Genomic DNA, 22,389 nt, shown 5'->3' on the forward strand with positions numbered 1-22,389 from the left:
ATTGGAATTGTACAAAATTGAGTAGCGCATAGACGTACTGTAGTTACATTAAATGGCCAGCAGGGGGCAATCTGATACAGCAGCATGATCATCTTATTAGCGTAATAATGAGCACGGACTCCTTTTGATCTTTCCGTCGCAGTTTATGTTACTCTATCAAAAAACGTTCGCCATGACCAGGCTTCCTTTATCTCTTCGTTTGTACTTCCTTTTCAGGCAAACGGCGGTGGTGACGGTCACCACCAGCATGACGCCCAGCACGGACAGCGACGAGGCCAGGGCGAGGGTGCTGCTCTCCGCCGTGGAGCCTCTGTACTGGCAACTGTCGCCGAAGTACCACCAGTCGCCTCCCACGGCACACCTGAGACGAGCAGGAAGGTTAGAGCTCAAATCGCATCACATGACGAGAACGGTTCACCTCCACCAACCAACTTCTTATCTTCTGTCGTTAAGATTGGGTTTCCTGATTCTGAACTCATGGGCTGGTGTCAGTTTTTACATAAATTTGCTGAATGCTGTCAATGTCGACATTTGCATTTCTCTTTCTCTTTCTCTCTCTCTCTCTCTCTCTCTTTCTCTCTCTCTCTAATATACTAGCACATTTTGGTGAATTTCATATTAAAAAAAAAGTTATTGGTCAATCACACAATGACACAACCAATGCTAATGGTTGAACAAACTTGCCATTTTGGGAGTCTCCTGAGAAGTGACTATTTTGGAGGTACAAGGTTTTGGCCTGATCCCAGCGATATATAGATGTGTGTGTGCGTGTGTGTGTGTGTTGTGTGCCCTTACCTGCAAACCGCCTTTCCGTTCTCCTGCATGCAAACACCATCATTCTGACACTTGACATGGGCGCAAACTCCACTGGGAGATTCGTTGCTGATGGGAGATTCGGTGGTGATGGTCGGGCCTTTCATTGTGGTACTTGATAAAGGGGGAGGGGTAGCGGTGGCGGTGGCCGTGGCGGTGGTGGTGGCGGTGGGCAAAGGTTGGCTTCCAGTCAAATGTGACACATCTGAAGAGGCAGAAATGATTAATTCAATTCAAGTGGATCCAAAGACTCTGATTAATCATAGATTACGCTACAAATATTGACCGATCCCATGTTTGACCATATGCGCATTTCCATGACTGTATGCGATGTAAATCAAGAGCGATCTCACACTCGATGGACAAAAGTATTCTATCGTACCCATTTTGAACTTATCAAGCCATTTTGTTAAATCAGGGTTCACCAACATCTTGCCCACAGGCACCAGAGAGCGCCCCCCCCCCCCAAGGAACACATGACTAACTCGTGGGCCTGTTCTAAAAATAGCTCACCAGTGATGAGGCGTTGTGCTTTGTGATCATTTGAAAATGGAAACCCTTGCAGAGATTTCTCAAAATATATCAAGGAGCGTGTTTTTACCCTCCATGCTGAGGAGAAAGATGGCATCCCCTCCCTTGATGAAATCCCTGCTCCTGGCTCTCAGGTGCGTGAGGTACACCGATGTCCCCAGGCCTGGCCCCCGGAAGTACTTGGAGCCATCCGCGTGCGTCACCTCGACGCCCACCTTCCGAGGGTCGTCCCAGTATAACTCGTTGGACCCTGACGGACAAGGACAACGTCAAACACGAGAACTTGTCACAAGACGGGTGCCTTTCACGTGCAAACCTGAAACCGTCTTGTTGGGATCGGTGGTGACGCTGCGCTGGTTGGACATGCGCTTCTGGATGTGAGGGTGCTGGTCCATGAGCATCATGGTCACTTGCTTCCAGGCGCAAGGCCACGTCTGCCCGCTGTCCCCCTGGCGGGCCACCAAGTTCACGTAGGCCGCCATTTGTCCCGGGGAGCTGGTCTTCCCGCTGGGATAGAGCTTCATCTGGAAGGTGTAGCCCGCCTCGGAGGTGAAGGGCGGGCTGAAGATGGCCTCGCCCGAGGGGGTGTTCTCCATCACGTGGCTGAAATTCTTGACGCGCCACGCAAACTCGGGACACGCAGTCTCGGAGATGTTGATGTCATCGAGAGACAGTCCTCCTGAAGATGATCCCGGTCCTTTGGTTCCCTGGAAGACCACGCGGAACTTTTTGCTGACGTTCAGTCGGACGTGGTGAAGCTGCCACAGGTCCTGAGGGGGTCCTATTAATTACATCACATGAGTTTAGTTATTGAAGAGCACGTAGACCACACAGGGGTGGGGAAACCTTTTCCTTTTTCTCAAGACAATTGACAAAGTTTCGCTCAAACGGCACAGGCCCCATTGAATGCTCTTGTGGGCCATACTTGGCCCGCAAGCCATAGGTTCCACACCCCTCACCAACTTGGCACAGAAATGAGAAAGTGAGTGAGATTGACCGTCAATGGTGGCGATCAAGCGCAGTGTCCCGGCCGGGTTAGCTTTGTCGTATTCCCGCGCAAAGATCTTGAGCGAATCTTGGAGGCCGCCGCTGTTATAGAAGAAAAACTGCAGACATTGAAAGTCTCGCTTAGGGTAGAGGATTCGGCTCTGGAGGAGGGCCGTGTCACCGGGGTTGGCCGTGCTCGTTTGGAAGTGCATGAAGTAGCCAGAACCTAAAGACAAAAATGTGTGTCAATGAATTCAGTGATCATGAACTTTTTTTTTGTTTGTTTGTTTTTCAATTTAAAAAAACAAAACAAAAAACTGTTTCTCATTGCGCCAACTTGGAGGCTGCTGTCAAAATTCAGCCTTCCCACGGTCAATTTCGTTTCTCAGGGGGCTCGTCTCACCAGTGCATTTCCCCATGTTGGAGTAGTCCGTCTCGGGGCCGCCCGCCGCCTTGGACAGCCTGCGCCAGTCGCCCTGGTCGCCCGGCCCTTGAATCATCCCGCAGATGTTCTCCCGTTCAAAGTCGCACGAATCCAGAAAGGTGGAGCCCCGGGCTGGAAGAAAAAAAAAAGTCACCTTTGAACAGCTGTTAAGTCATCTCGTCAGGCCGCCGTTCATCCGCTCATTAACGGCAAGCACAACAAGACCATAAAATCCATTTTTCTCACTGCAGTTGTAGAGGCGGGCCAGCTTGAGCAGGTCGCTGTCGCTGAACTCCATCCTCTGGCCGATGACGTCGGCGAAGGCGTCGATCTTGGTGACGATGGTGGGCTCGGAGCCGTTTCTGAAGGCCGTCTTGCTGTAGTGCATCATGGAGCCGTAGTCGTAGGGGATGCCCAGCGCGCTGGAGGTGGTGTCGTTGTGGACCTTGAAGTTGTGCTCTCGGCCTGGATGACGCGCAAAACAAGGATTTAGTGGGTAGAAAAAGTCTGCACACCCCCGGTTCAAAGGCCATTTTTTGGTCATTTCACGTCAAAACTTTTTCCATTTATAATTAAAAACGAGTCTTTTGGGGGGCGTGTAAGTAAGAATATCTCATTCAAACTCGTGTTAAATAAGACTCCGCATACTCTTGTCATCATCAAAAGTGCCTCTCAACTCAAATAAACTTCAGCTGTTCTCGTAGGAACTTCCTGACATTTTTGTCATCACATCTTCTAACGTAAGCCAAAGTCTCTTCTCCGGTTCAACGATGTCAGGCAGAGAATTTCCGAGGCGTTACATAATCACCAGGGATGAGCAACCTAAATGCTGGGAGGGGGCCCCAATTTGTCATCGGTGCGACTGGGGGTGCACATAGGACCACTCACATCCTAATCAGATGCATGACAAAAATGTTTTTTTTTTTTTAAACATGGCCAAAATTGAAGCAAACAATAAAATAACCACACATCGCAATTTGATTTCCCGTGCAAAAAAATCCAATTCAAGGATGGCACAAAACTGCTGAACAGGAAACTAACATTAGTGCAAGAACATTTTTTTTTATTGTTATTTCTCACTCAAAATGTCAATATTAACGGTTTTGTGGTCCCACTCAATGTCCCAAATGTGTGTGGGAAAACATGTTATTGTCATATTGACAATTTTGAAAATTAGAAAATATTTGCCTTGTCTCAATTTTAATAATACAAAATCCTCACCAACTTTTTTCTGTGTAGGCACGTGTCATGCTTATTTTCTATCGCACGATAGGGCAATTAATCAAAGTTCTCTGCACTCTTCTAGCAGCTATTATTGTTTTTCTTGGGCAAATGGCAGGGCAGTTGCGCCACGTTGATCGTTTCTTATCGCACGCCAACTGCCACCCGTTTATCACAAAAGCACTAAAAGTAATCAAAGATAGCCCACAAACAAACCCTTCTCATATAATTTAATGAGGTGCCATATAAAAACGTCTCTGCATTCATTAGTGTACTTGTAGCGGTTTGCTAACAATTTTAATAATTCTAAGTATAAATAGATAAACAATAGTTTTTTTTTTTGTTTTTTCAACAAAAAAAAATATTCATAAACATTAAACGTTGAGTCAGCACATCTCTGTAAAATTACACCATATTGTTGGTTAGTTAAAAATTTTGCAGAAATATTGGTATTTATAAACGTATAAGTTATGTATTCCAAAAATAAAAGTCAAAATGTTTCAGTAAAATGTATAAAATTCATTTAGTTTTTTTAAATGCGACTGCAACTTACCTTCTGAGATGCGATCCCACATAATTTGCACGTAGTCGTCCCGGTCGGCTCTGGACTGCTCGTGCCAGAAGCCCAAAGCGTGCAAGAACTCGTGTTCGATGGTGGCGATGCGGTCGCAGTTCCTACCGATGGAAAGCCGCTGCTTCCCGATGCGCTGGTTGCCCACCGAGGAGAAGCAGCTTCATGAATCACAAATGGGACATTAAAATCTTCACATTGACTCGAACGATTATCTTTCCCCTGTCATATCGAAACGAAAATGTGTCTTTCAGTAAAAACAACTTTGTCATCGCCGTGCTGGCATTTTACCCGCTGCCTTTGAAGACGCCGATGTAGTTTGCTTCTCCATTCCACGGCTTGAAGTCAATGCAGGTCTTGAGGCGGTACTGCTCAAAAGCCTTCAGGATCACACCTTTCGCATTGATTTCTGCCCCCAAAAATATTAAAAAGTCAATAAAAGCAAAAACGATATTCAACACACTGTGTCCTACTGAGAACTGTCCTAAGGTCCAACACGGCGCAGTGACGCCGTTTGACATCCAAGCAAGTTCACCCGTTGCAGACTCAGTTGGCCTTATTATTTTTTTTGCCCAATGCAAGTCGACCACAAATACGCAGTTTTCTCTATAAGCATGGGGGGGGGTGCGCCGTTGTGGGGGTGAACGCAGTCGACTTGTTTGCCTTCCATTGGATGCGGCCCCGCTCAGTCACATTAATTCCCGCAGAGACAGTTGCTTGGTCTGCATGGCGTGTGGATGCGGAAGGTCGGCGGGCGTCGGCGCAAAGTAAATTTAAAATAAAGTGCAAGACGCTTGGCGAAAGTTTGCCGCATTGGGAGACCACCTTTCCCCAATCATACGTTTGAGTGAGACAACCAATCCCCCCCCCCCCCCACAAACACTTCGTTGTGCCACAGCATTGAAATCCAGATTGTAGTATTGCACTGCATTTTAGTGACCTGCGGTCAAAATATTAGGAACAGCTCTCAGTATGCACAGAAATAATCCAAAAAAAGAACAAATTCACCAAGGTCATCTTCCATGTAGTACGGGATCGTCGTGGGCCACCTGTACTCTTCGCCTATTATGGAGTTGCGACTTTGTTTCTGTCGATAAAAAATGCAAAATATTTTCCTCACAATATTAATCCTAATAATGAGGAACACACATACCTCGCCAAGCACGATGTCGCCTTCTATCAAATTTAATCCTGCTTCTGTGAGGCCAAAGCACGTGAATGAAGCGTTTCAAAATATGACGACTGGGGAGGACTTTTCCAAACTTGAACGCGCTTACCTTCATTGATATCAATAATGTCTAGATCGCGTCCGCCATCGACATCAAATTCTGCAATAAAATTCAATGTCAGACTCGTGATTTTAAAAATAAATAAATAAATCACCGCGTGAACTCCGTTGCTGTCGCTTAATTACCTTGTAATATTTCTGTCGGCTGAAGAAATACAGAAAAATTCTGTCAATGCCCGAATAATAAACACGTGTCATTTCTTTGCATGTTCTCACCATGCACAGAGCGCCGCCACACAGCAAGCATGCGACGTGCAGAGCCAACGACACGCCGGCAGATGTTCCTCCCGCCGCCATGTCCAAAAACGACGAGTGACGGAGGCGTCGTAAGTGAGCGCTCATTTCGTGTGAGGTGCATGATGGGATTTTCATGACATGCGCGTGATACGCGGGTGAATGATTGACAGCTTGCTGAAGGGTCAAAGTGATGCAATCACTTAAATTGGCTTCCTGGGTTTTGCTTTCAAATCTTGATTTGACGATGATATGTGAACGTCATTTTTGTAATCACTTTTTTTATTTTGGTAGCTCAGAAAAATATTTTTTAATTCTTTCAGGCATTCTGTTATCATGATTACCTGATGCATTTATTGTGCCTTTTTATGGCTGAGGGAACGCACAATGATTATCATGGTCAAGATTTATGGTTTGTTATCATATTAAGAAATGCACGCTTTAAATAGGATGCATCTGTATCTCGGATTTTATTTATTGTGGGAGTGGTGTGGAAAAAAAAATTAGAGACGATGGGAGGATTACTGTATCGTTATATTGTCCGTCTACATGTGTTGCTGCGCAAGTGGCTGTTTTTGGTCTATTTGTTGTCTTTTTCGGTCTAAGTGACCATTGAAAGTTGCAAGAAAAAAAATTATGATGACAATAATCTAATATTTATCTTTTTTTTTTTTGACATTTGAAACTTTGATCTTCCAATCGGCTTCTCTTGATAGTCGTTGAAAGTATGTATTTTGTAAGTGGGCCAAAGTCGGCCGTCAAATTCATGCCAACTTGAATGGTTGTTTTAGATGTCGCTGATTACTTATTGATATTTTGGGGCACTGCGCTTCATATCGCTTCAAAATGAGCTCAGCGCAGAGACGTAGCTAATGGAGCGGAACTGATGAGGTTCCTTTACTTTTTATAAATGACTTTTGTGTGTGTGTGTCATGTTCTGGCCGGTTTTATTTTTAATCAAGTTGAATCCTCACAGAAATTTTAACAGAGCAAAAAAAGAATAATTTTAAAAAATAAGAAGCCATAATTGTGACATGCTGCAGCAAGACAAAAATTGTAAAACAGTATGTGACTTAAAATGCAAACAAATCTATAAATGTGATTAAAAAAATACAAATCTACTCAGTCGATTTTTTTTAATGGAACTAATATGACCAACAAATAAAATAAATAAATATAAGAATAAAATATAAATAAAATGCAATACACCTCATAATTAAAAAAAAAAAAAAACTACAGATGTGACCTAAATAATAAAAACTGAAATATGACCTACAAAATTCATAAATAGCTTCCATATACAATTTCCAACATTACATTAATTACATAAAAAAATTTTTTTTAAAAAGATCCAAATTACAGATGTGACCTACAAATGCCTGCGAGTGTTCTCATTCCGGTCATTTCCTTTTTAAGGACACTCAATCGATGACAACTGACCTGTTGTGCTTGTCTTTGGACTTCTAAGAATCAATTTGTCTCTCAAGAAAAAAAAGAACCAAAATAAAATGCCGTGATGCTTGCAGAGTTGTGATTTCCAATACCTGTTCTCAATTTGTTTTCTCTTGATTTTCAATGTTCTTCTCTGACTTTCAGGATCTTGCATTCGAAGAAGTGAACACGACCCTTGCGAGCGCATCTTTGCAGCCTTGACGCCTTTTATCAACGGCGTTGACGCGAGAGCATCTTGTTGGCCGGCCTCGTTTACGCTCCGTACCGGACGGCCGGGTGCAAACATGTTGTTTCCACTCGACAAACAACAAACATCGCGTTGTTGTTGCGCTTGAGGCCATTTCATTGCGCGTCTTCCCACACATCGGGCGAAATGCCGCTTTGCAAATGAGCGCCATCCCTCAAAGAGGCCTGGTTACTTCAACGGCATCTGCCCGTGGCTCTTTTTATTCCGGCACGTGGCAAAATGATGCAGCGTGCCGCTCACTAAATGGATAGCTTCAGCGGGGAAAAAAAAAAAATCACTCAAGGCCAGAGTAATAAAAAGATGAGGCGTGGAGCTCCATCAGCGGCGTTATGTAACGCTTGTGTTGTTCGAAAAGAATCGGAGAATAAATGACAAAAGCTCAATCCTCATTTGAATAACAACAAAAAAAAATCCTGAAATATGTCATAAAAGAAGCGGCGGGATGTGCAGTTCATACGTAGTTCTACTTCGTCCGACTTGAATAAATCGCCCTCATATCATTTATGACACCACGCGAGACCTGCATTGGACCAGCATTTCACGCGCTCACTTCACAGCTGCAGTGCGCAACGAATGCGGCCCAATTAGACGGGACGAAAGCCAAAGAGATTGGATGAGCGAAAAGGAGACACTTTGATTGACCGTGATTGAAATTGGCTGTGACCACACCCACAACAGCGCAGCACTCCGGGGGGGCCTGCGCTTTCACTGAGAAATGACCAAGATTGGGTCTAACCTGCTTCTTAAATCTGTCGCTTCCATAGAGTCCTAAGGGCATTTCAAAAGAATTTGGAAAGTTATTTGGAAGTGCTGATTTTTTTTGGATTTTTTAATTTCTGTACTTTGCTTATATAAATAATTTTCTGGACAGATTGAATGGATCCCATTTCCCGTGGCATCTCCACCCTACTGCTGTGAAGTCTTCCAGAGAGTGGACGCAGCTACTGGCGTCATCGCGCTGTAGTGTGTTGGCGTCAGAGGGTGGGGGGGTTGAACTCGGGGGAGGGGGGGTACCGTAGCGGGGGAGAGTAGGGGGGTTGTTGAGAAGCTCTCCGGAGAGCAGACGAGCCTCTCTTTCGCATTCTCTCACTGGTGTGTGCCAATCGCGTCCGATGTTCAAATGCCGTCCGCTCTGCTTCTCAGCACATCCGGGACACTTTTTTTGGGCGCCAACACGTCACCCGCCCCTCCAGCGACATTTTCTTTTCCCCTAATTGATTTGGAAACTTAATTGGCTCCGATTACAACGTCGATGAAGACGCAAGGTATGAACGACCACGGCATTTTTTAATGGCGTTACTTATGTTCTGCATTTGTCTTCATGGGGGAATAATCACAGACGCAGCATTTTGTTTTGAGACGCGACGTGTTGAACGAGTCGTCTCTAAAATGATTGTGTGTCACATGGTTTGGGAATGTCGTTTAACCAAGTGAAAGGAAGCAAGCTGGCCCTTTTTTTTTTTGACATTGCATGAAGTGAAAATTCGAGTATTGTATGTTATATACCAGAGGTGTCAAACCTAAAGCCCGGGGGCTGTTTCTGGCCCAGCACATATATTTTGCGGCCCATTTAAGCAAATAAAAAGTGGAGTGGATACTCTGTTTTTTTGCTAATCTATTTTGTTCCATTCATTGCTGTATTCAGATGGGATGGTTCAACGACGACTCAGCATTCCAATCCAACATTCCCGTGCCTCTGGACATCTCTGTGGCTGTCGTGTATTCACTCTTTGGTGAGTCAAAATGACTTCAATTTGAAAAAAAAAAATAAAAAATTGGATTGACTTTTCATTGTCAGCCGAACATCTCTGAGAATAGCTTGCCTGCTCGGACTAAACAACAAGGCTGCCGGAGTCCGACTATTTCCACGTACCGTAGCTATGGGCAACACTTGCATTTCATTTACGGTGTATGTATGTTTATTATGTATGAGGTCTATGCGCTGCGACATGTAATCATTTTTCCTCAAGCAGGCAAGGATAACTAGGCAGTGTTTGTGTTGCAGAGAATAATCTCATGCCATGTGATATATTCATGTCCATGTTTGACAGCAACATTACTATACCGGGTTTACGTTTGAAATAATCGGTTCCGACTTGTATTATGAATGTGTTGGGCAAGATGTGTGCATTTTCTTTTTCTTTTTTTTTTTTGGGTGAAACCATGACTGTGGATGATATGATCAACAATGACTTCTCATCCATGTTAATTGCCTGTTTGAAAATGTGTTCTTCAATTATACAAATGACCTGGCAGACTATCAACGAATCTAAAAACACTGCGTGCATGTGGTTACTTTTCGGTGCAGGAATATGTTCACTGTTTGGCAACAGCACGTTGCTGTATGTGTCCTACAAGAAAAAACACGTCCTGAAGCCGGCCGAGCTCTTCATCATCAATTTAGCCGTCAGCGACCTGGGCCTGACGCTGTCGCTTTATCCGATGGCCATCACATCCAGCTTCTACCACAGGTACTGTGGCCTAACCTTTTTTTGTGTATTTTCTCGTTATCTTATCTGATTCTAAAAATGTTGACTATTAAGTCATCTGTCCCAAAAGATGCAAAAACATGTTTTTTGGTTTTAAGGTGAAGAGAATCGTCCATCTGCACAGAAGTCGCAATGTTTGCATCTGTCACATCACCAAAGTTAAGCATGACTACACAATTGATTTGCGTATTTATTATTCATGCAGATGTGTGATTTACATTTGTATGACATTTCAAACGAGAGCCTGAATTATTTTGAAATGGATTTTTTTTTCTCCTTGATTTTACGATTGCGAATTTTTTTCCACAATAAATTAATTTGTTTTACAATAAACTATCAGTTTTATTATGCATACATTTTTTTGTCTCATAGCTTTGACGCTGAAGTCAAAGCAAGTGAGCCATGAATTAAATTGAAAGACGAAAGAAGTTTATTTGTATACTTAATTAAACACTTTGACTTGTGGGTCTAGCAATGTCCCGATCACCGATTTTTTTATTTTTATTCACCCAAGTCTGAGTAATTGGTTTTTAATTATGTGCCAATCGAGTCCTGATACATTTGACAATGCGTTACAAAGAGAAAAAAAGACAGCATCCAAAGTGTCTTAATTATCTTTATTTAAAAAAATAAAATAAAGGCAACTAAACATGATATTTTTTTCTATGTCTGCAAGTCAGCACTTGATCAATTGTGTTTGTTTCTATCAGCCCACAAGTCTTTTCCCTTTTCCCTTTTCCCACACCCTCGCACCTCCCACGCAGGTGGCTGTTCGGGAATACGGCGTGCTCCATCTACGCCTTCTGCGGAATGCTGTTCGGCATCGGCAGTCTGAGCACTCTCACCCTGCTCAGCATGGTGTGCTTTGTCAAAGTGTGCTACCCACTGTACGGTAAGTCTTCAAAGCCACACAGACGCACAACGGCATCCCTAAATGGCCCATTGTTGATTCCTCCCTAATCCCTCCAACCGTTAAACCTTCTCTTTGATGACCCACGAGTCCGACGGGCTGCCCTCGATGAATATGGCTTGTGATGTTGTTTAATGTGCTGCGATGGAGCCCCCTGTTTGACCTCAAGAATTGGTCTTTTTTCTTTTCTCCCCAGCTGGAGGCGCAGTCGAATTTAATTGAGTGGACACGAAGCATCATCAAGCCAAGTGTTTGACTGCGCTTGACATTGTGCGATTTAGCAGTTGACACAAATGATTAATTCGATGATTAATTGAATTCAATTCAAAGTGTTCGCAAACAGGATAGTGCATGAACCTCATCGTGCGTGAAACTGAGTTGTTTACTTTGCGGTTACTGAACAAAATCACGTCGATAGTTCAGAGGTCGTGAGGGGCGCTACTAAATAAAAACACTTGCGGGGAAACAGCACTACCAAGTGGTGAGATGTGGAATTACGATGTGGGTGCCACCTCTCGTTTGTGGCCCGCATAACACATAATCTAATTTCGATACACTACAAAAAACCCGATTAAGAAATACTTTCGCAGCAACTAGCGAAGCGAATCACGTGATGCAAAAAAACCCAACACATTTTAGAATGAAATATTTCGGACCGAATCCCCAAGAAATGAAGGAGGAATTGGAAACCCAGATTTTTTATGGCACGTTCCGCCTAGAGAGCTATACAAATAAATTATCTTCTTTGATTGAGTGAAGACCTGCTAGCTAGTTCGCTAACTACCCTTTGCTCACAACCTTTCAGGCTACGAGGCCGAGATGAATCCATACAAGAAGTCTGAGACACTGACAGCCTCCTCCATGTTTGAATTTATATCCCACAAATGTATCTTAGTTCACCCATCTATGCTCGGCATGTATAGTGACAGGCTGAACTGCACTGTCCGAGCTTAAACCACTTTCAGGGCGCTGGAGCCCCTCCCAAATATCTCCATGGCTCCTACTCCACCTGCCCAGAAAGTAAAATATATTTCAAGCTGGTAAAGTGGTTTCGGTGTTGCAGTGGTGGGCCATTTTTTGTGTGCATGAGTACAAATACAGCAGTCTCGCATCCATTGTAATTTGAAAAAGAAAAGTCTTTGACAATTAAAGGAGTATTTCAATTGTTCTCCATAAAAGGTCAAATTGCGTTCTTTGAAACGAGCACATATAGTTGGAATGTACAATAATCCTGTTAAGGCTCGTATCCGCCGACACACTCATTTGTGTTCACAGGAAACCGATTCAACTGCACTCACGGTCGTCTGCTCATCGCCTGCGCTTGGCTCTACGCGCTGTTGTTCGCTTGCTGCCCGCTGGGCCACTGGGGCGAGTACGGACCGGAGCCCTACGGCACCGCCTGCTGCATCGACTGGCGCCTGTCCAACCGGCTGCCGACGGCGCGCTCCTACACGGTGGCGCTCTTCTTCTTCTGCTACATCCTTCCGTGCTGCGTCATCCTGGCGTCCTACGCGGGCATCCTCGCCACCGTGCGCGCCTCGCGCAAGACCATGGAGCAGCATGCGTGCAGACACACGCACATGAGCGGCATCCAGATCATCATTATCAAGGTAGAGGGACCAATACTTAAAACACTTGCAATATTCTATTTTTAAAACATAATTGAATCATTTTAATTATTTCAGAAAACGTGAAGCGAAGTTTGCAAGTTGATTTACAGTGCAAATCAACAATATTAGATCTTGCCCGAGACACCACATCTGATAGCGCTCTCATTAGAAAGAATCGACTCGGGATGCGCTGTGATGGATGAGAAAGCAGCCCTGAAACGTAGAAACCTACACCGATAAACTCATCATCAGGAAGCCGTCAGAATGATTTAGTAACTAATAATGTCTCCGAAAACCTCAGAGGAGCTGTTATAAAATCCCCCAAAACACGGAACCTATCGATTCAAAACATTTGTGCGATCATTGCATCCTTTTTTTTCATAAGCTTTATGTGGCCCTCAGAGGACTCCCTAAAATTGCATTTCGTCCTCAGCTAAGCGTGGCCGTCTGCATCGGTTTCTTTGTGGCGTGGAGTCCGTACGCTCTGGTGTCCATGTGGGCTTCCTTCGGCAACATCGAGGACATCCCGCCTCTGGCGTTTGCCATGCCGGCCATGTTCGCAAAGTCCTCCACCATCTACAACCCAATCATCTACCTCACACTCAGGCCCAACTTTCGCAAGGTCATGTTCAGGGACCTCGGCGCGCTAACGAGTTGCCCGGGAAAGTGCTGCTGCCGGCCAAGTGTCAAGGTGAGACTTGGGGTAGTCCAAGGACACCCCCCTTCGCTCAACTCCTCCATGCAACCTCCAACGGTCGTGCTGAAATGTCACAAGGATACCGCTGAATGCTCCGGACACTGTCCTCAAGTGTACGCCGTCGCTAACCCTGCCGCCTATGCCGAATTAGCCAAGCAGAGCGTCGGTCCAAGTGTGAGCCACACCAGGACATTGCTGTGCCTATCGGGTGCAAAAAGAACTCCAGATAGTCTTCATATAAATTTGGAGATGGTTCCCGGCAAAGCAAAAGTGGCTTGGCCTTAATTTACCCAAGATGTTGAGCAATGCATAAAATATTGTTCTGGAATGTTAAATTCTCTAATCATCAGTCTATATTGCCATGACCTCGTTGACTTTGGTCTCCGAATCCTACATGTGTACAGGGTGTCCCCATTTCCTTGGAGATAGATTTTTCAATCAAGTTTCAATTACTCTGGTAAACAGCAAATATTAATTAGAGATGACTTTGTGTCCTTAAACGTTTTTTTTTTTTTGTGGCACATCCAGCTCATGAGATGTTGGTTTATTTTATTTTTTTTAGGTTTGACCCTTTAAAAGCTTGAGCTACACAGATTTCACAATACGTTGCAATTGATACCTAAACGAACATTTACTCCAGCTGCGTCATGTGTAGTACCGTGAGCCTCCAATGGGAGCGCTATAACTTTCCAACTTGTCTGTGCCCGTCGTTATTGATTGACAATCGCCATCCAGTTCTTTACAATTACAAGCATTTTATATGGCAATCTGTTCTTAAAACTAACCCTTAATTCCCCAATATCACTAAATTTATTACATATGACATTATCATTATTACCATTATGATTTCTCGATGTGCTAGAAAAAGAGAGGGCAGATTCATAATCAGCGCAAAAATAAAAGAATAAAATACCTCGAAAAGTTTACTTTCTGATTAAAAATAATATAATAATAATAAAGTTGACCATCTTAATACTTGAACCTGTGATTGTCTGCTACTCATCTGCTGTTACCCCGAACAAGCAAAAGCGAAAATTATTTTGTCCTTTTAATTTTTGCAAACCTGAGATCAGAATGAACCCTTTGGAATAATTACAAATGTCCTTTTTAGTATAGATAAGCTATGTACTCATAAATGCCACTCCCTGAAAGCTTCAATTTGGCTATCAAAAACCACAAATGAAGAAAATATCGTTTCGCTTCCTGAGAGTGGTCGCGCCGTAAATATGTTGTGTACGACACCATTCACGGAATAGACGATTGTTTTTTATCAATATCAGCATGTATAGACACCGAACCACATTATAACCGCTGTGATGTTGCACATTTATATGATTCAATTCAAATGTTGCAAAAATGTGATCTGTAATTTGATGCTGTCAATGAATATAATAAACAGCATTGCCAAGAATGGAATTCATCTTGCAAATCACACAAGGCTTCTTTAGATGCCATTTTTTTGTGATAAAAAAGTTAAATTATTTAAAAACATTTGTCACAGTTGGTGTGACCTATATATTAAAAAAAATGTTTTTTTTTTTTCAAGTAAGTGAAAATGTACAACTGAGACAATGTGGTTGTCTCAGTTGTATATTTTTACAACTCTTACAACTGGGGATGTGGCTGCGCTCAGAATTAAGCAATCACATTCAAATTCATGTTATAAGAGCGAGCACACACCTTTTAAAGTGCCTCCTATGGACTCTAAATGAAGTTTAAATTCAACGCACGTTAAACGCTGAGAACGTTTTAAAAATGATTTATTGTGATCTCATTCTTTTATAGTCCAAAAACCTGACATTTGAACAGGACATTGCAGCTTTATTCATATCCACTGAAAATAAAAATAAAAAATTTTCCCAATCTGACGCAAAGCTCATGAAAAATCTGCAGTATGACATTTCTATCTGTGGGCAGCGATCTCGTGATGTTGAGCAGCAGTCTTCCGTTTCTGTGCTGTGAAACTGAAACCACCAAATGTTTAATACAACTGCAGCATGACAATTGATTTTGACGTCAGCAAATACCCGATTGTTGGATGTCTTTAAAAAAAAAAAAAAAAAAAAAAGGATTGTCCTTGTTTGCTATTCCTTCTCACATACAAAAGTGACCAAACCTCCTTGCAAGATGGCAGTCAAGTGACTTTATCACGTAAAGATATTTTGATGACCGACATGGAAGCAAATAAAAACAACAGCTTAAATATTTACCTCACCATTGCAAGGAATGTAGTTGTAATCGGGCAGCTGTGGTCTTAAAAAAAAAAAAAAAAAAAAATAATAATACAAAACTCCACAAAGACTTGTCTTTCGCGCCGACACATTTGAAGCAGAATCACTCATGGAAATTTTAAGTGAAAATGAGGCCGATGTTCTTCGCCAATAAATATCACGACTAAAACACATTAACAGTCGACTCACAGCTCAATAAAATATCTTTTGTTCAGTCTCTCTACAAACATTTAAAAGACTTCTGAATCCAAAACTTCGAATGCAAAATGACGTCACCTCCACATTATTATTTTGCAGCCTTTGAATGCATTGGAGGAAAAGTGCTTCATTTGGCTGGAGAATGCAAATTGGACAGGGAACGCCTGCATTTTCCACTTGCTCCACCCAGAGTGCATATCTGGCCCAAAAAAAGCACGCAAGAATATGGCACAAAATATTCCCATACAAGATGTGAAGTCACAATTTCTGCCAATTTTCTCAACGGCTCCACACCAACAGAATTGATGTTGAAGGATGAGAAACCTAAAACCAGTGTAATACAAAGTTATGCAAAACATTGATTGGAAATATCGCCATAAATAGAGACTTTGGCTAATCGAAAGGGGGAATATAAAAACAAAGTTCGTTAGATATTGGAAGCGCAGATGGTCAATATTTTCTGGATGACGTCAACGTCTATGATGCCTTCGAGAGCGTGGCAGAGCTTCCCGATTGTACAGCCAAGACTCCCTTCCTTCATTTTCCAGTGTTGCAGGGTCTGGTGCACCATCTCCGGTAGGCCGTCTAGGTGGAAGTCATGCTCGATGGTCTCGATTTCCACGTCGCTCAACCCCAGACGTCGTGCGTAAAACTTCCATTTAGCGCCGATGTTCTTCCTCAATACATCGAGGTGCTCTTCGGTCACAGGACGGTCCTCTAGACGTGAAAAGATAAGTATTAAAACTGCTTAACTCATATGTGCAGTAAATGGTAATCGGCGAGCACGTTTGAAAAAAAATTCCAAAGCAATGTGGTGTTCCACAAGGATCCACCTTTGATACCATATGTTTTCCGCGTGACACTTTTGCTGCATTAACCTGAAGATATTAAATCCATCATTCAGATTATCGCAACTATGCAAAAAAACCTTAAACATCTGCTTTCCTATTATGGATCTAGAATAAATCAGGTTTCCATTAAACGTCTAAATAATCTTTGAAAAGTGGAGTAAAACTAAAAATCCAAAGATAAGATTTACCATATTTCTGAATTCTTTCTCTGAGCTGAGAGTTTGTCCAAATGTGAACCGGAAGACATGAAAAGCACTGAGTGGGATCCGAGTTGTGAAAACTGAGGCTGTTGTTGTTACCAATCTGGATTCCTCTTGCGTTACTGATGGAAAGAGAGCCTTCAAGATCAAGACAGGTTATGTTAGAAATTGTCATACACGGCTGTCCAAATTGGGCTCGAACCCGTCTACGTACCGTAATCTTGTGCTGCCCCACCCTTCTTTACGTTGCTAGCATACGCTGATGTTTCAGACACTGAGGAGGCAGGCCAGGAATGCAGGCGGTTGTAGAGGGAATCCGGATGCTGCTGATTAAAAGGTGGCACGGAACCGATGCTGGTAGATGTTTGCGGAAGGGATGTCTTCGGCGTGGAAGCGATCATCGACTCGTGGAGGCGAGCGGCGGGATGATACCGAGCATCTTCCATGCTGCTGGGCTGCACCGGTTCCGCTTTTGTCCAGGAATGGACGGAAGAGACGAAAGGCGTGCTGTGCTCCGGTTGGCTCGAGGTGTTGTTTGGAACACCGGGCAGGATATTTGGGGAGTTTTTCTGATGCTGGCTCGCAACAACGTCAGACTGGCTCTCACAGTTGTAGCTGCCGTGTCTGTGGTAGGCTAACTCCTGTTGCAGTTTCTCGTCCAAAGAGACTTCTGGGTCTGGCTCACTATTGGCTGCTGATGACTCTGTATTTGTCTCATCGGGAATCCCATCGATGTCCTCAATACTGGCTTCAACCGGCCCATTGACACTTCTGTCTGTGCTCTCCAGAAAAGCTGGACCATCTATGAAGATAAGAACAATTACATATCTTTGATTTTGGATCATGTGCGGCGTTTGACATCGACACGGGATCGGATATCAACAGTTCATACGGTTGATCTGGATTCATCGAGTTCATCCGAGAATAATTCCTAATTTCCTAATTCTAACCGTCGGCGCTTACCTGTTGAAATACCGTCGTCAGTCATCGATAAAGACTTCATCTTGTCGACAAGCTCATCTGGGCCTTCGTACAGAGCCTGCGTTGAAAAGAATGACATCAGACAGTCGTAATGTTGTCCAGGCCGTGAGCATAATCCAAAAGTAAGCAATATAATCACCTGGAGATGAACTAAATCTTCCTCCACGTGTGGCTCAAGATTTTTCATGTAGAAGGGATTAAAAAAGTTGTAGCACTCTTAGGAAAGGAGTTGAGTGAGGAAGACAGAGGTTGCCCGGGTTACCACATCTGTAAATAATTCCACAATTTATTTTCGGCGTATCTACTCAAGCCTACCTCGAAATGTTGGTCTTTGCGGTGGGTTGTGTGACCAGCACATCATCATGAGGTTTACGATCTCTGCCGGCGTTTTGTCGGGGATGTGTTTCATCGATGGACGGTTGCCATTGCGGATGCAGTGGCTGATTTGATCTTCATTCCTAGCATCTGGACACAGACGAAATCACCAACGGTTTGATCGGATTTCTTACAATTTACATTCGAACGGAATGTTGACAAATTAAAAAAAAAAAAGGACTCGTTTAACCATTTTAGTTGGGCCCGCAAATCGGCCCACGTGCGTGTGATGTGTTCGCGAGGCGGCCAAATGTTTATCTAAAAAATTGCCTCGGAAGTCGAGGCCGGAAGGCTATCCAGATCGCGGCCGTAGGGCAAAAAAGGGTCAAGTGCCCAGCTCTGCGAATCCATGAAACAGAAATTCATATTTCTGTATTTCGGTCATTCTAAACCAGGCGTGGGCAAACTACGGCCTGGGGGCCACATGCGGCCCGTTAAACCTTTTAATCTGGCCCACCAAACTTGAAAAAAATTAAATGAATAAACCTTCCCCTCATGTTTTATTTTCTAAATACTTTGTTTTTTCAAAGACATATATTTTGTTGTAATGCTTTTATTCATTTTCATTTAAAATTAAATGTTTTTTTTTTTCTCCAATGAGGTGAGGAGACGAAAACACTCCCTCCATCTGCTTCTGGTCCGGCCCCTCGGTCACAAGTTCTAAACGATGCCAACTCACTTGCATAGGGCTCTTTGCCTGTGACGATGACCCAGACCACGATCGCAAAGCTGTAGACGTCGGACTTCTCAGTGGAAACGGCGTGGATGCTCTGCAGGTGCTCGGGCGCCATGTAGCTTAGTGTGCCCGCAGCTCTCGTCCTGACTGACAGGCCCATGCGACTCTTCTTGCGGGATTCCTCCTTGGTGAGTTTACTCCACGTCTTGCAGGTGGCAAGGCCAAGGTCGGCAATCTGGACATTGCAAGAAAGCGGTTATTGCGGGGTTTAACATGTGGAAAGACAATATTACCTTATAAATGTATTTGAGCAAGAACTAAGATAGATAAAAATATATTTAAGAAGAGCAGCACTTTGCTGGCTGGATTTAAAATCACTGTGCAATTTAAAACCAAAATAAAGATTGCTGGATTTAGATAAGATGCCAGGGACCCCAAGCCAACAGCGTGAGGTGTACAAGGGCCACTGGGAACACCATCATTTCTTTTTTCCTTTCATTGACGTTCCAGACAGGACAAAAGTAGTCCTGAGGAGAAAGCGTCCTTTTTGCTTCTGGAACACAGAACTGACTGTCATCCGCTTAGTAGGGAAAGGGAATACCATGCTTTCTTAAGCTGGAGCCCAGGAACAACAAATACAGTGAACACCACAGGGGCCCCAGAATTGAACCTTGTGGAACACCATTCGACAGCGGGGAAGCAACCAAGGCTAACACAAAACGTGCTCCTTGCCAAATAGGATCGATACAATTTTTCTGAAAAAAGATCAATCGGATGCACGTAGTATGCTCATTGTGTTTTTGTGTTTTAGTCTTCTCCCGGAGAACACAGTCCACACAAGGGCAGTCAACAAGTAGAACGTTAACGCGCTAAAACCACGCTATTAGCGGAGAGAACATTTTACCTTGATGTGAAAATCTTTGTCAATTAAAATGTTCTCCGGCTTGATGTCCTTATGTATGACTTTCCTCTCGGTGAGGTACACCATCCCTTCTAAGATCTCTAAGATAATTCTCCCTTTGATCGATACTGGCACAGTGACCTACACACATGGCAGGAAAGAGTGGATTAGAATTCACCATCCGTAACTTGCAAGCACTGAGCGGGCGCAGTAGCACTAACCTTCTCCAGCATGGCCAGCAGGTTGCCCCTGGGCATCAACTCCATGACCAAAGAGCAGCCTCGCTCCTCCATGATGACGCCCAGCAACCTGACCACTCGCTCGTGGTTCAGGCTCGCCATGATGCTACCTTCCTCCAGCAGAGATCTCTTGCTCTCCCTGGATGTATTTTGAAAGAATGGCGAAGAGTTACATGGTGCTCATTTACAAGTCAGTTTTGAGTCTGCTTTCTCAAAAATGTCAGACGGATATGGCTAAATTAGCTTGACCTTGCACGGGCACCTTTCATTTTAGTTTTATTGAATGCACACATTAACTTTATCTTTCAGTGTTTGTTATGATAAGCGGGACTTAGTTGATTGCGTTGGTGAAGTTTGTACCACACCCAAAGATCCACATACTAATTGTGAAGTGAAGTGTGTGAGTTTGAAATTCATTTGGTTTAAAAAGCAGTCCCATTGCTGAAATAGTTTTGGTTACACCAGCCAGCACTGCTGATTCTGAGGGCAGAATAGATTGACATGGCAGCAAACAGAGGCCAAAATCGGATTGGATAAACAAAATAAATAAATCAAACCTACCCAATACCTATACTGAAAGCAGTGCAGTCTGAAGAAACCCGAAGGGAGTGAAGAGACTGGACATTTGGGAGTAAATTCATACGATTTCATTGACTGTTCGATATTTCAATTTTGATTGATTGATGTAAACGCAGGCAAGTGCTTCTCATAGAAGTAAAAAGATCTTGGTGGCCCTGATGGCTCACCACTCTATCTGGGAATGTTACCTGAAAATTATGACAATGTTGTATGTTAGTACATTAGTAGTTTGGGTTATTATAATAAAAAAAAATCTCTTTCTGGTAATTTGCCTTCTTCTACTCAAACAACCAGGCAGAAGTTACTTATATAAAATGGGTGTCGCAGATTAGTTTCAGTGTCTCTATGGACTGGCTGCATTAAGGAAGTTGGGACAACATAGCGGAAGTTATATCACAATTGTTCCTGCATTAATTCACGATTAACAACGCCCAAAACGCATTCACAACTGATCCCCCTCCCCAACAACAACAAAAAGAATTTTGATGAAGATCATCAGGGGTCTCTCTGCAGCGTCTTCACTGACACGTGATCCAAATTCCAGCGCGCATGTTGGAAAGTGGAAATCCCCAATGTAGACATGTGCAAAATAAATAAATTTAAAAAATAAAAACATTGTGCGAACAACTTACTCGTTGCGAAGAGGCCCCGTATACATTGTCTTCATCACCACAGGACCGAGGCCAATATGATAGCACAGGTACACCTCCCCAAAACCTCCGTCGACCAGGTGCTTTTTATGAATCATATCTGTCGCCTGCAACTGGAGCGACGACGGCGGCGGGGTGGCCATAATTCCACTTTAAACAAACCCTAAAAGTGTAATAATATAGTAACAAAACAAACAAGCTATTTCGGAAGGATCGCTTGTCATAGAGAGCGGGAGGCTGAACACGACTAAAAAGTTTCGACGCGAACACAAATGTTAAGCTAGCTCTCCGTGAAGGTTTAGCAACAATCCTAAAAGCAACGAGCGAGGAAAAAGTGGTGAAAAGGAGGGCACAATCGGCGTGCGTCCGAGCTATTCAATACAGCTCTCCTTCCTGGAATTGCTGAAATGACGTAGAGAAAAAAAAAACTACTATAAAAAAAAAAAACACAACAGCCTTATCGACAAACTACAGGCAGTCATTCAAATCGATTCCCGAGCAGGACAGCTAGTTGCGCCTCGTTCTCATCCTGCTTATGAGATAGACTATTTCTGCGGTTTTTTTGCGTGATGACTAAAAAAAAAAAAAAGGTTAAAATCCAGGTTATGACTAAAGTTAATTACACTCTGTTCATAGGTAGAAGTACAGATTGTTGTGTTTAAAAATAGCCATGTACTTCCAATAAGTTAAAGTAGACCGTTTCTGAAATGTACTTATAAAGTATAATAGTAAAAAATGCTTTATTACTGTTATTTTCGACATTTGCCCGAAAAGCTCAGAGACTGCTGTGACATAATGATGGGAAGTATTCGTTCCGTTTAAGCCAGGAACTGTCAGATGCTTAGGAAGTGAGCAGAACTCAAGTCCCTTCGTGCACAAAACGAAGCAAATGCCGCAGGATCCTTTGTGTGTGTGTTTTTTTATTCATCTGGACAAGATGTATCTTACGGAGAAGTATCTTAATCATCGGGAAATGTCGCCATCAAAAGGTGGTAGTCGTCATCACATCACACCGCCCGCAATCGGATACATTT

General features: G+C 43.3%; 3 protein-coding genes across 5 annotated transcripts; 1 reads left to right on the plus strand and 2 right to left on the minus strand.

Annotated features, from left to right (window-relative positions):
• Positions 1-115: 115 nt before the first annotated feature.
• mep1bb (meprin A subunit beta b) lies at positions 116-6,132 on the minus strand. Its single transcript, XM_088310210.1, has 11 exons — positions 6,052-6,132; positions 5,556-5,634; positions 4,839-4,956; positions 4,530-4,708; positions 3,002-3,220; positions 2,735-2,887; positions 2,342-2,557; positions 1,661-2,125; positions 1,415-1,594; positions 796-1,018; positions 116-361 (listed from the first exon to the last, which is right to left on the minus strand). Exons 1-11 carry the CDS (start codon positions 6,130-6,132, stop codon positions 157-159), a joined length of 2,118 nt encoding a protein of 705 aa, XP_088166336.1. The 3' UTR covers positions 116-156.
• Positions 6,133-8,813: 2,681 nt separating this feature from the next.
• On the plus strand, positions 8,814-13,764 carry LOC148326400 (opsin-5-like). Of its 3 annotated transcripts, none has more exons than XM_088312113.1 (6): positions 8,814-9,033; positions 9,414-9,501; positions 10,077-10,239; positions 10,968-11,149; positions 12,443-12,777; positions 13,211-13,764. In XM_088312113.1, exons 2-6 carry the CDS (start codon positions 9,414-9,416, stop codon positions 13,757-13,759), a joined length of 1,317 nt encoding a protein of 438 aa, XP_088168239.1. In that variant the 5' UTR covers positions 8,814-9,033; the 3' UTR covers positions 13,760-13,764. The 3 variants fall into 3 exon arrangements, with proteins under 3 accessions (XP_088168239.1, XP_088168241.1, XP_088168240.1); XM_088312115.1 differs by having other exon boundaries at positions 11,022-11,149; positions 13,211-13,704; XM_088312114.1 differs by having other exon boundaries at positions 8,814-9,501; positions 11,022-11,149.
• A 1,564-nt stretch (positions 13,765-15,328) lies between these two features.
• ripk1l (receptor (TNFRSF)-interacting serine-threonine kinase 1, like) lies at positions 15,329-21,832 on the minus strand. The gene is made up of 10 exons (XM_088310495.1): positions 21,338-21,832; positions 20,109-20,265; positions 19,891-20,028; positions 18,990-19,221; positions 18,251-18,400; positions 18,075-18,151; positions 17,918-17,993; positions 17,169-17,756; positions 16,943-17,092; positions 15,329-16,620 (listed from the first exon to the last, which is right to left on the minus strand). The coding sequence occupies exons 1-10, from the start codon at positions 21,496-21,498 to the stop codon at positions 16,331-16,333; spliced, it is 2,019 nt and encodes a 672-aa protein (XP_088166621.1). The 5' UTR covers positions 21,499-21,832; the 3' UTR covers positions 15,329-16,330.
• Between the last annotated feature and the right edge of the window lie 557 nt (positions 21,833-22,389).

Source organism: Idiotropiscis lumnitzeri, chromosome 12 (genome assembly GCF_059441095.1).
Source record: "Idiotropiscis lumnitzeri isolate Australia: NSW breed Sydney's pygmy pipehorse chromosome 12, RoL_Ilum_1.0, whole genome shotgun sequence".
Taxonomy (NCBI): Eukaryota; Metazoa; Chordata; class Actinopteri; order Syngnathiformes; family Syngnathidae; genus Idiotropiscis; species Idiotropiscis lumnitzeri.

What these genes read in the sequence shown, in the direction of transcription:
- mep1bb (XM_088310210.1), bottom strand. Translation starts at nt 6,132, where the DNA reads ATGGCGGCGGGAGGAACATCTGCCGGCGTGTCGTTGGCTCTGCACGTC. An exon ending in CTTGATCGCCACCATTGACG is followed by an intron (nt 2,126 to 2,341) that starts GTCAATCTCACT and finishes TGTAATTAATAG; the next exon opens with GACCCCCTCAGGACCTGTGG. An exon ending in TCCCAACAAGACGGTTTCAG is followed by an intron (nt 1,595 to 1,660) that starts GTTTGCACGTGA and finishes CTTGTCCGTCAG; the next exon opens with GGTCCAACGAGTTATACTGG.
- LOC148326400 (XM_088312113.1), top strand. Translation starts at nt 9,414, where the DNA reads ATGGGATGGTTCAACGACGACTCAGCATTCCAATCCAACATTCCCGTG. An exon ending in ACATCCAGCTTCTACCACAG is followed by an intron (nt 10,240 to 10,967) that starts GTACTGTGGCCT and finishes TGTTTCTATCAG; the next exon opens with CCCACAAGTCTTTTCCCTTT. An exon ending in AGTGTGCTACCCACTGTACG is followed by an intron (nt 11,150 to 12,442) that starts GTAAGTCTTCAA and finishes TTGTGTTCACAG; the next exon opens with GAAACCGATTCAACTGCACT.
- ripk1l (XM_088310495.1), bottom strand. Translation starts at nt 21,498, where the DNA reads ATGGCCACCCCGCCGCCGTCGTCGCTCCAGTTGCAGGCGACAGATATG. An exon ending in AAGATTTAGTTCATCTCCAG is followed by an intron (nt 17,994 to 18,074) that starts GTGATTATATTG and finishes TTTTCAACGCAG; the next exon opens with GCTCTGTACGAAGGCCCAGA. An exon ending in TGACGACGGTATTTCAACAG is followed by an intron (nt 17,757 to 17,917) that starts GTAAGCGCCGAC and finishes TTATCTTCATAG; the next exon opens with ATGGTCCAGCTTTTCTGGAG.